The sequence below is a fragment of the Chaetodon auriga genome, chromosome 4, assembly GCF_051107435.1.
Source record: "Chaetodon auriga isolate fChaAug3 chromosome 4, fChaAug3.hap1, whole genome shotgun sequence".
NCBI lineage: Eukaryota > Metazoa > Chordata > Actinopteri > Chaetodontiformes > Chaetodontidae > Chaetodon > Chaetodon auriga.
This window is the reverse complement of record NC_135077.1, coordinates 4,445,174-4,457,533: the sequence shown is the minus strand read 5'-3', so window position 1 is coordinate 4,457,533 and position 12,360 is coordinate 4,445,174. Positions and strand designations below refer to the sequence as shown.

The 12,360-nt window shown below is 43.7% G+C and overlaps 1 protein-coding gene across 2 annotated transcripts; it reads right to left on the bottom strand.

Annotated features, from left to right (window-relative positions):
* Positions 1-862: 862 nt before the first annotated feature.
* On the bottom strand, positions 863-12,170 carry misp3 (MISP family member 3). Of its 2 annotated transcripts, XM_076728312.1 has the most exons (4): positions 11,924-12,170; positions 6,719-9,278; positions 5,132-5,202; positions 863-3,880 (listed from the first exon to the last, which is right to left on the bottom strand). In XM_076728312.1, exons 2-4 carry the CDS (start codon positions 9,111-9,113, stop codon positions 3,785-3,787), a joined length of 2,562 nt encoding a protein of 853 aa, XP_076584427.1. In that variant the 5' UTR covers positions 9,114-9,278; positions 11,924-12,170; the 3' UTR covers positions 863-3,784. The 2 variants fall into 2 exon arrangements, with proteins under 2 accessions (XP_076584427.1, XP_076584428.1); XM_076728313.1 differs by lacking the exon at positions 11,924-12,170 and having other exon boundaries at positions 6,719-9,567.
* Between the last annotated feature and the right edge of the window lie 190 nt (positions 12,171-12,360).

Here is a 12,360-nt window from a genome sequence, read left to right as displayed (position 1 = left end):
CTGCGCTCAGGCACATTAGTTAAAGGCCTTGGTCACACTTGCCGACTGTATATGGCAAAACATTCAGACAACAACACAAAACAAGGCTGTCAGGCCGGTTCTTGACCCCTTCACATTTATCAAGTGCTTCCAGTCATTTTGAAAAACTGTCTGATAAAAACCTGGACTCACTAAAACTGGAATGGAAAGTGTCCTCACAGTGTTAATATGAAACCTGGTTAAATAATGGCAGGCTGGAAATATATCCAATGGTAATCAGTGGCAGTTTGGAACATGTGCCAGCCGCATGACTGCTGGCTGCTGCACACAGAGGTAATCAGTGATGAATATTTGTTATGAATATCTCCATCTTCAGAAGTCATTTTGTTTATTGTTGAGTCCATTTGTCTGAGTTTAAAAAATGTTTTTTGTCAGAACAACTAAAAAAAATGCCAAGTGGTGAGATTATTTCACCCCTTTGTTATACAGTAACTTTTAAAGTCTCTAGTTTAGTTTAAAGATACTGGCACTGATTTCCCAAAAAACATCAAACAAACAGATTTGGACGAGACACTCTGCCCAACCAAGTTTTTGACACATTTTTTCGAAACAATAATTGACAAAATAACTTAACAACAGACGTGTAGATGAAAGAAAGATGGAGATGTGTGTTCGCAGTGTACGATTGGACCTCTCACCTCCTCTCCCTACAATTAAACACAGACTGCATGAAATTGCTGTCGTGGGTTTATGTTGATTCTCTGTGACTCAGCTCTGCCATTTTATTCCCCCTAGCCTTGAACATCAAAGAAACACACACACATCGAGCATTATGATATGCAGAAGGACCATATGTGAGGAAATCAAAAGAATAACCTCTGAATCTCTTTTATTGCCTGTTAACAGTACACACACATATAAAACACAGTGACTGGAAACTGGAGGTCTGTGCCCATACCTTCAAACACTCACTATTGTGGCTGTATGAAGCGTGGCTGCATAGACAGGTGTGAAATTGACTGACTGGCACAAAGATTACAGCCATAGGATATACTGTATATATGCACATAAATGGAAGCAGTGATGGGAGAGCTATTCATACTCTTTACTGAAGTAAAAGTAGTAATACCACAATGAAATAACTCACTTAAAGGTACATTTCCTGCATTTGAAATGTTACCTTGATGCTGACTCCCCTGCAGAGCTAATTTCACTTCATTATCTACTGCTAGGTATTCACATATTTTGCACAAACTGTGTGATCTGTAAGGGACAACGACAAATCAGTCCAAAGACAGTATGTTTAATGTTTAACCTTGTCATACGCTTCTTACCAATATTCCTCTATGAAATGTAGTGAAGTAAAAGCAGCATAAAACGGCAGTAGCCTTCTCAAGTTTGTACATGAACCTGAAAATTTGACTTAATTACAGTGCCTGGGTTTTTTTTTCCCACACACACATGCACGCTCACTGATTTTAGTACACATAGCACATTTCCTGCAATCATAAATCATACACATATTCAAGTGAATCTGAAACCACATGAAAGCACGCACGCACACGCACACGCACACACACACACACACACACACACACACACACACACACACACCCTCAACTCCCTCTCATACTTTTGTCCTCTTGAAAAAGAGGCATTACAAGAGCAGCTGCTAATCCTCTAATCACCGACGGTCTCACATGGTGCTGCTTTGATGACTTCGTGCCAGCAGGACTTTGGAAGACAGTGATAATAAAATATCATGGAAATGAGGCTGGAGCTGAGCAGGTGATAGGCAGATAGACAGATAGTTTTATATGCTGGTCAGCACATCTGAAAAAGCAGCCAAATTAGATATCAGAGAGAGAGAGAGAAGTTGGAAAGGACAGTTTGTCGGGCCTGTCTGGATGGGTTTCCATTTTTTAAGAAACAAAAAAAACAAAATATCTGTAAACTTTGATTCTGACCTTCTTCATTGGTAACAAAACAGAACCTGTGTGTTACAACTCCTCAAGCCACTTTTGGTAATGTCCCATTAGGTCTGGCAAAGTGGCGATGCGAGGGAAGTTGCCTAGTGAGGAATGAAGCTTATTAATAATTTTGAGCACTTAAGTTGCTGCAGCTCCACCATAATAATGTGCAGCCAATGTCACTGGGCTGCGTCCAGTCAGAATGAGGTGATGAATTATTCACAGGAGATTGGGAGGTCACTAAAGCGTGGTCTGCTGATCTCACCAACACACACAGCCACCCACCCACACACACACGCACACACACACACACACACACACACACACACACAAGTCCACTGGGGCATTTATGCTGTTTAATTCTACCTAGCAGAGAGCATCTTCCAAAGCTGTATCCATGGTGACACATTTCTCTTTGACCACTGACAGTGTGATGGACCCAAAATAAATATAGAAGGTAAAGCAGATGTTGTGGCCGGAGCGTAGGTCAATGCAAATAAATCAACTCCTGATCAGTCACATGCGCCTAAAGAGAAACGGTTTAATTTTAGCCTGCCGCTACATGAGTCAGTAACACTGAATGTATCACAGAATTGTACATTATGCCTGCCTCAGTCAGATCCACAAGAACACAAGAAATGATGTGAAGAAGACAACCTTAATATGTGTTTCAAGTGTCACTCCAAAATACAATACAAACTGCATCATTCGGAACACGTTTAACAACAGAGCAGCTGTATTTTAAGATGTAGGAGTTTATTATGTAGCATCTTCCAGCTCTGAAATCCAGATCAACTCTGCACAGTTTTAAGAAGGTGATGTGTTGCAGTATAATCCATCTTTGAGTCGTGAAAATAGAGCTTAAGACTGGAGCCGTAATTCAGATCTCGGGCTGAAATAGCCTGAGTCACCGGTTTATAAGGAGCACGTCAACGACATGATCAAATACAATGAAGCTGAAACAAATTCTCTTTGTCACACTGGGGCTGCAGTGAGTGCTGATGCTGCATCGGACACCATTATGCTGAGAGGTGTTTACGACCGACTGTCCCTTCATAAATAGAGTACATGCTGGAGATAAGTTATATTATAATCCAGTCAAATATAGCCCCATCACTAACTACAGCCTCTGAAATGACCACAAAGTTGAATCAATAACTTTCTGACACAGTTCCAATAAAAACGGAACAGACTGAGCTATACAGAGGGAGGATTTATTGCATGGCTACTGCATGGGATTGCATTAGATTGCACAGGTGAAATGAAGTAATTCAGTGTGAGACATCATTAAAGGTGTAAAACTGGTGATGACACATTGTTTTTCAATCAGACACTGTATCACTTAATCTGTTTTCTTCAACAAATAATTAGTCATTATAATTCCAAAGATCCAATGCTAAAGAAGTTCATTAAGGTTTGAAAACTGCGTTCTTCCTAAATTTACATTTTTCCTTCCTCCAGTGCAGTGTTATTATTATTTTTTGCCTTTTTACATTCATTAGTCTCAGAGTTTTCCAGCACTAGAAGCAGGCCAAGTGCTTATCCACTAATCGGTGGCCCTCCTCCTCCTTTTCTCTCCTCTTTGCACAATGATTCTTCAGGGTTTTCAGTCCACCACCAATCCTTTTCCTCGCTCCCAATCCTCCTGACCCCCTTTGTAGCCTCAATCCCTGACCCTCTTTCTCGCTTCACATTCTCTCTTTCCTCCTCTTCCTCGTCACTGCTCCCTCCTCTCGTGTGTTCCCACTTTTCCTCTGCTTTTTATTAACTATCCAACCACAGGTCTCGGTTAGTCTTCCTCCCTCCTTTAGCTCGTTCTGTCAGCGCCTCCTCCCTCAGTCATCTTCCGCGTTGTGTCCGTTGACCAGGCCTGACTCCCAGCGTTGTACCAGAGGGGTCTTCTGTCTGGGGGTCCGGGGACTGTGGAGGACCTGAGAGAAAAGATGGAAATGAAGGACAACATGAATACGTGGTGATTACAAGGTCAAAGAGGGAGGGAGGCAGAAAGCTGCGTGTGAAAGAAAGAGAACAAAAGAGCTGAAAAATCAGATGTGTGGGAGCAGAAGATGAATCCAAGAAGCCAACACATGAGAAAAGGAGCAAAAAGATAAATAGAGAGGGATGAATGTATTTCCTCTGGAGGACATCTCTTTGGATGAGAATCATTGGCTTTGTTAGTCAGAGGGAGGTTAATGCGACTGTGATCCAGGGCCATGTTCAGTATGACTAAGTCAACAACTGAGGCCAATTTCTCCTGCAATCCTGAACTGTAATCAGGAACCAGGTCTGTGCAGGGAGCAGATAAACAGCCAGCTGAGAGAGAAAGACAGAGAGGGTGAGAGGCAGTGAGAGGAAAGAGAGTAAAACGTTACTAATGCTAACATCACACCAAAGTGTGCGGCTAAAACCCAGCGTATCAATGCCAAACTGAATTAAAGAGCTAAAGCCACAGAGCAGCACTCAGCCTTAATCAGAGATACCACAGTTTCAAAGAGATGCAAGACCCACAAGGCAGGTAACGGAAATCAGTGGGATTTTCAATTGACTTGCCTTTTTCCTCCACTATTGACTGCACGCACACACACACACACACACACACACACACACACACACCCACACACACACACACACACACACACACACACACACACACACTCAGTCTGTCCCTCCCTCTGTCTCAGAGCTGTTTGCCTCCTTTCCTTATCTATAGAGATAAGCTCCTTACTGTGTGTTCAGTGTGTTATCAGATATTTGTGGCCCATATTTGGTGCAAAAGAGATGCTGACATCCTCCCAAGAGCCTTTCTTCATTGGACCCTTTACAATCCAGTGCAGTTTTAAACATGCGTTGATATTCATGCTGCTGAGAGACTAATTGAGCCCCCAAAGCAACACTGCAATTCACGTATGAACTCTCAGTTAAAGAAGTCTCTATAATTGTGGAACCTGATATCTTCTTAGCTGCATTCGAGGGAGAATCAGGAAGATAATTTGCATATATTTTCATGTACCCAATGTACCAGACGTCTAGGGTTGGTGTGTTAATTTAAAGAGTGCAAGATACTTAATAAATGTCATTAAGAGGCCTGGTGTTTTTCCACTTGGGTCAAATTTAGCAAGCCGCAGTGTAAAGGAAATTGTAATCTTTCAACTGCAATAGGATGAGTGGCATCGCTGACTCACCTTTGGCCGGTTAATCTCCTCTTCAGCCTGGGCCGGGGGCCACATGCCAAACTTGCCAACTGACTGGCGTGCTGCAAGAGAGAGAAAGAACAAAAAAGTGGCTGAGGGCAGTATGAGCAAGAGCAGGGCAGCAATGAGGCAAAGATGTGCCTGTGATTTTGTTTGTGCTCCACACTGTGAGCAATAAAGCCTCCTTGAATCAGCTTAAAAGCGAACATGGTGAAGCAGCAGGCAGAGATGAGAAGATCCTGCAGAGGGAATTAAAGGAAAGAAATGCACTTGATTGAACATGAATGTGGTGAAAGAGTACCAAAAAGTAGACAGGAAATGAAGGATTATGAAAAAGGTTACATGACTCATTGACCATAGAAGAATACATGATTGTTCACTTCCCAGCGCTGAGTCATGGTCATTCAGGTCCCGTAGTGGCACACCCTGGTCATTTTGTCACACAGTTTTCATTCATTTTCATTCATAATCACTCCCAAAACACAAACAGAAGGGCACAGCAGTGCTTCCCAAACCTTTTTGTCTGAGCTTCCTCCACAGCCCTGCTCAACTCAAGTACTCAAGTAACCTGTCATCGACACCACCCGTCCTATTCCAAATGTGTTCATCTGAATTGGCTTTAAACTGGATGTTATTTGACACTATTAATTAGGCCTGCATAAAAGCTGGTATTGTTTCGTTCAATTCAGAGTTTAGGACTGTTTGCTCAAGTTTGCATTCGTACTGTACTTGGACTGGAGGGTGTTCATTATTTCTCGTTCTCTATCTCAACTTTAACCAGGGAACTATTTCAAAATGTAGGGCCCATCTATAACCTTTAGCTATTTTAACTGTTTGTCCATTAGATTTAGCTAACTGTTGGGCTGCTCACTGGCTAACACACTTCTCACAACATGAATGTGTTACAGGTGTTACAGCTATATTTGTTTAATCAATCAACATAGGCCTTCATCTAAATTTCAATTCGCTGAGCAATTATTTGAAATCACAGAGATTCTCATCAATACCTTGTCCTCTCAGCAGGCTGTCGAGGCAGTGCGGTATTTTCTCTTGTTCTTCTGGTCATTAGTCTCTACATTGACTCTATATCACCACAGGAACAGCAAAACAAGCCGTGTGCATTTCTTGAATGCTGAATTTAGACTTCATCCGAAAAGTAGACTTGCGCTCCGTTCTTGCTGACACAATAAAGTGTCCAGATATGAGTCAGGACTTTTCCTCATCTCGACTTTTGCAATTAATACGTCAGACTAGATGCTTTATTTATTGCAGAGTAACAGAACTGTATTTTCTTGCCTGCCAGTTTATGGTCTCCGGTGCAAAATTATTGCCCATAACCACTAACACTGGTTTCGATAGCCGGTTTTCCACTGACCATGAGAAAAATGAAATAATATGCTCACTGGGCTGTTTCAGGGAGTTTTCATCATCTCACCACGGATATAAAAATGACACACATATCCACACACAAGCAATCTTACACACAAACACAGTTGTCTGTGTGTGCTTATGGGCACATGCAGAATCGGTTATATCCCGCTCACACATTCTAGTCCTGGGCCAAAACTCAGCACTCACCTGCTGGAGGTCCTGTTACTCCCCTGGATGATGAGCCAGGTAAGTCTGGAACAACCAGTCCATTCAGTGAAGAAGAAGACGTGGGACCCTTTCCTTCTATGCTGGCCGGCCTCACTCCTCCTCCTCCTCCTCCTCCTTGTCTCCCCCCTCCTTTTACACCCTCTGTGCCCCCATACAGACTGATCCTCTGCTTGTGAAACTCCTTTTCCCTCTCTTGAGCCTCCCGGATGTCCTGCTCCACTTTAACCAAATTTGATGAGGAGCGCAGCTTGAAGAAGGGGTTCTCCTTGGGAGTCACCTCTGCCTCTTCCTCTTCCTCTTCCTGTTCCCGCTCTCTCCCTTTAATCCCATCATGCCCACCTGTAGTGGATGATGAGATGTTAGGGCTTCCGGAGTCGACTACAGAGATGGGCTCTGCCTCTGGTTTGGGGTGGAAGAGCTTCTGTGCTGGGACACTCAAGTTGTTCTCAAGGATGATGACCTGACAGCCTGTTCCCTCAGAGAAACCTGGTCCTCGAGGAGTCAGAGAAATGGAGCCCCCTTCTTCTGCTGGGTTTGGACTCTGTGAGGGACTCCTCTCTACAAATGACCCTCCTATGGTGGATGCCTGTAATGAGACCCCCTGGTTCTCTAAGGTTGAAATGTCACTACCAGAAGACCAGGACGTGGCCTTACTCCTGGTTGACACAGTCAAAGTTGAGTCATTGGGTTTCTGAAAAGCCTCAAAAAGCTGTTTCTTCTCTTTGAGTTGGCGTACCGTGCCTCTATCATAGAACCCTGGAACTTTCCCAAGCTTGACCAGATCCTGTTCCCTCCGGACCTCCTCGTGGATCTCATTCTGCATCTTTTTGCCTGCAAACTGCCTGTCTTTGCATTGACACCTCTCTGAATTGGCAGTCGGCTGGTAAAGAACACTTTTCCTTAAAGGGATCTCTACATACTGTGGTGAAGAGGGTGGATTCGGAAGCCCTCTGGACCTTCTCAGGCTGTGTTCGCGCTCCATGGCCCGTCGGATCTCCCTCTCAATGGGAGTCTCTTGGGGTACAGCTGCTGCGGTGCCTGTAGAGATGGTGGTGTTACCCTCCAAAGTGCTGCATGGGGAGAAGTCCGCTGAAACTCCACTGTCACTCTGGCTGTCGTCACATGAGTCGCTCTCCATCCTGGTGTGTTTAGAAGACACAAATATGTATTTTTCTGTCTTAAGTTCTTGTGTTTGGACTGTTTTTGAAAATTTTAACAGTCCTCTGCCTTGTTGCTGCCAAACCACCTTGTTCCTTTCACATCCACCTTCCTTGTGCCCTCCCTCTTCACCTGTTTGCTCACTCTCTCCCTGTGTCCTTCCCCCCACTGTACTGTGCCTTTCTCTCACAGCTACAACACAAGCAGAACCTTGAGAAGCTGCCCCGCCCTGATTGGACAGCTCCATGGCAACGGTCGACAACGGCGGACAGCCCTGGCCGAGCACCTGTTGTGCAGCTTCCTGGTTTGCTCCCCTGGGGGCAAGTTCACATTGGCTCTGAGCCAACAGCTCCTTCTGCTGTTTGGCAGAGGGAACTGCAGGCAGAGTTGCGGTTTGTTCTGTAGAAACAGAGATATCGGCAGAATATGTTGGTTGGAAAGGCTCGCTTCTGATATCTGGTGAAGAACATTGCTGTTGACAAGACATAATACCAGCACTCACTTCCTCTTCTTCCTCACTTTCATCAGCAAACGGAGGGGAGCACACTGTGAGTACATCATCCGAGTTGTTTGTGTCAGAGAGAGAATGATGATTTGAATTCATTCGAGCAGCTGACATATTGTTTTCAGGTGCACTGTTGTTACCATCTGATAAGAAGTTCTCCTCTGTTATCACTTTATCTCCTGTCATCTCCTCAGGTGTTGAATCTACCTCTCTATCGAATGGCTCAGCGAGAGGAGATGTCTGTGGCCAGTCTTGACTATTCTGGCTATCAGGAGACATCAGGTCTTCTGTTGGGTCTGAAATTGTCTCAGCATCACTGACCCAGTCGGCCACCTCCCCCTCTAGGCTGGAAAAGCCATCTTTCTGGAAGCATTCTTTAGGTGACAAAGCACTGAGGGGAGGAGGAGGGGGGACAGTATCCCCACATTGATCTACGGACTCTTCAGATTCCTCTTGAGTCTGTAATGTTTCTGATAGCTGGGCAGCTTGTTCTAATTCTGTCACCATCTCTTGTGTCTCCCCGGGGGTGCACAGACTAATTCTTGTTGATTCCTGATTTTCCGATTTGGTTGCATGAGCTGTTTCAGTTCTTGAAAGTGTTTGGCTCTCTGGCAGAGTTTCCACTTGAGCTCCAGACTCTGGCATGTCTATGTCCTCTTCAGGTTCTGCCCTTGGAGCCTTTTTGTCTTGCAGAAGGAAGTTGCGGCTCATGATTACACCCGCTTCACCTTGTACCCCGGACTCATTGACCTACTCGTCTAGTGAGTCGACACGACCCTGTTCCTGCCAGGCCACAGGCTTTGTTGCCACAGTGACAAGTCTGCTGATGTAAAACCGTTTGGAGCAGTCAGGATGTTCGGCCTCCAGCCAGTTATGCTGAGTAAAAGCAGGGGAACACAGAGGGGAAGGGGACACAACAGAGTGATTAACTGAGTTCAACAGCAAACACAGCCACCCATTTTATATTCCATTACTTCAGTGCAGATGAAACTGCTTGCTATAGTAGTATTAGCAAGAGAATGAATCATCATACTGTGTTTACTGTGACATTCACGGTGGAATCGTTTTGAAATGTTAAGTACTATGTTTTCATTTCTCTTCTCATACCTCATTCAGTCTGTGCTGCAACACAGCAGCTAACAGAAAGCCCAATGCATTAAGACACTTTATGTGGGTGTTCCTTTTAATATGTCACTAATTTGTGGTAGCTGGTGCAGGATTAATGCAGCAAAAATGCAGGACATGTGAAGTGCATTTGTGGTTTTTTAGTGGCAGATACTGAGGGCTCTTTGTGCTCATTGTGCGACAGGCAGGCTGTTTCTAACTTTGTGCTTGGCTTTGGCTGTAAGGTAGCAGCTACTGTGCTCCGCTGTGCAACATATAAAGTTTTCTGCTGAACACACCTTTCTCTAATCAGCTTATAGGCTGGAGAATGGCTCAGTACCACACACACACACACACACACACACACACACACACACACACACACACACACAATCCAAAACAACAATAGGGATTGTCTGCAGGGTATACTGACTAAAGGGGAGTCCGGCCCTTCTAATATCTCTTTTTTTAATACACACACTGTTTCCCTGTTTGCTATTTCCTTTATCAATATTATTGCCCCCCCACCCCACCCCCACCCCTCCACACAAAACTCCTCTGCTTTCTTCCGTTCAGCCCGCAACTCCCATTCCCATCCATGCTGATTCTTGCCAAGCCAACATGGCTGGACTCCAACACGGTGATCATTAAAGGGAATGTAGATCATAGCACCAGGGATGACTAGTCTGTGATTAACTGGGACAGATGGACGAATACGACAGATCGATCATTAGATAGTTGCAGTACGTGCTACCCTTCATGCACAGATAATAAGGACTGACAGCATGACATGCAGAACGAATAGGGAGCACTGTAGTAATAATAATGGCAGAGCATGTAGGCACAATGGCAGAGCAATGTGGCCTAATGCGAGTAGACTGGGATGAGAACAGTGAGGGAACAGTGAGTCATAAGTGCTATGACAGACACTGTTGACCATAAACAATGGCTGGTTTGGGCAACCACTTACCATCTGCATACCATCACTATATTTTGTCTGCTGTTGGTAAAATTGTGTACTGTACTCCACCTACCACTGTGGAAGGCGTAGTAAAGTGCTATAATTTCAACATCGTTAAACTATTTGTGTTGTGATGTATTTCAGATCAAACAGCTCATTTTTTTGTCCCATGTCTACATGATGAGCAAACCGCTTATTAGAGTGGACTCACCGACATCATTCAGTACCAATTAGGAAACGTACACCCTGCTGCTGTCAGAATGGCCGTTGTCTCATGGAGTGTGAGTGCAAAAGAGATAATGAGATGGAATTTCAGCTGTTTGGTATATATACATGCATTCTGCACCTTTACAGATTCCAGACAAACAAAATATCTGGAGTAGGTATATAATCAAGCACTGTATTACTTGGGTAAACTACTACCAGCCCTGTTGTACGATAGACCACAAGTTGACGACACAGCTCATGCAGTTTTCATAAAGTTAGTGTAATGTGTCACTCATTGACTGAGAGTTCTCAACATGAAGTTTGATTGGGAAAAGGAGCTTGAAAACAAGTCTTTTGTCACAGTCAGAAGATGATTGTTGAAATGCTTTAAACTTTGGCAAGAAATCTGCTGCAAATCTCTGCTTAATCAGTTTTATTCACTCACATCTGCTGGGTCTGTTCACAATCTTGCTGAAAACAAACATGCTTAAATCAGTTAATACAATGATCCTACAATGCTACAGGAGTAAAACAATCCCCTCCTTTGTACTGTGCCATGGTAATGTAATCTGACTACTCTGTGCGAGTGGAAACTCAGACATGCCCTAATGAGATATTTCCCTTCTGCACCTTGGCTTCAACAAACTAATGGCATTATATATCTAATATGGCGTGCTGTTTCATTTAATTTTCTAAGATGAGCAGAGAAAGCCGGCAAAAATTAAACAGGGGTTCTTCAACTCTCTCAGTGGGTAAGTGAGGTTGCAAGAGATTGCGGATTAAAACTCTGTTACATAACAGACTTATGTTTTGCTCATTATCTACAAATGCGGCTCAGTTTATCAAAAGAACAGCAATATCATGATCATCATTAAAACTACGTCTGTGACGGGCCTTACATATAAACCTGGCCTCCTTTTTGGGGTCAGAAGTGTCCTAAGGTACTTTAAGATCTAAGGGCATTTGACAAAAATGCAAATGAATTTAAATAAATGCAGCCAACTTCATCCCTAATTAGAATTAGTTCTGTTGCTATCTAATGGGTGCTGACATAGTTCTTTGCACATTTTACAGTCGCTTAGTTTGCTTTAGTCATTGTGGTGAAAGTAACACCAGGACAAGCTGCAGACCTGTTTCTCTATTGTGGTAATTATTTACCTGATTGGATGAGAATGGTGTGTGTACAAGACTTCCCAGTTCAACAAAAGCAGACTAAATTAAGAATACTAGAATATACAGTTGCACATACCTGTTAAAATGCTTAGAAGATGCCCTCTGAGTGACAGACTCACATTTCTGACAGTGCACAGCTGTCTTGTTTCAGGTCACTGGTGTTTAATCAGCACAAAAGAAATCTCTTTGTCCACAGCCTCGCTGCTTGTATCTCCTCCCATGTGCACACTAACACCCTCAGTCCGTTTCTGCACACCCACATTTGCATACCATGCTCACACTAGCAAGCATTCACTAATACATACAATACACTCGACTGAGCACGTGTGTGCACAAACACGTGCTCGAGGCTTACCCTATTGTTGTGGATTTGAAAACGTATAGTACTAATCCAATTAGTGAGCCACACACATTAATTATTACACCACGCAAGTGAATGAAGAATGTACCACAGGGATAAGTAGGTGATAATTTCACTGCACGCTTTTCATTTTGTCCTCTTATATGTGCGAA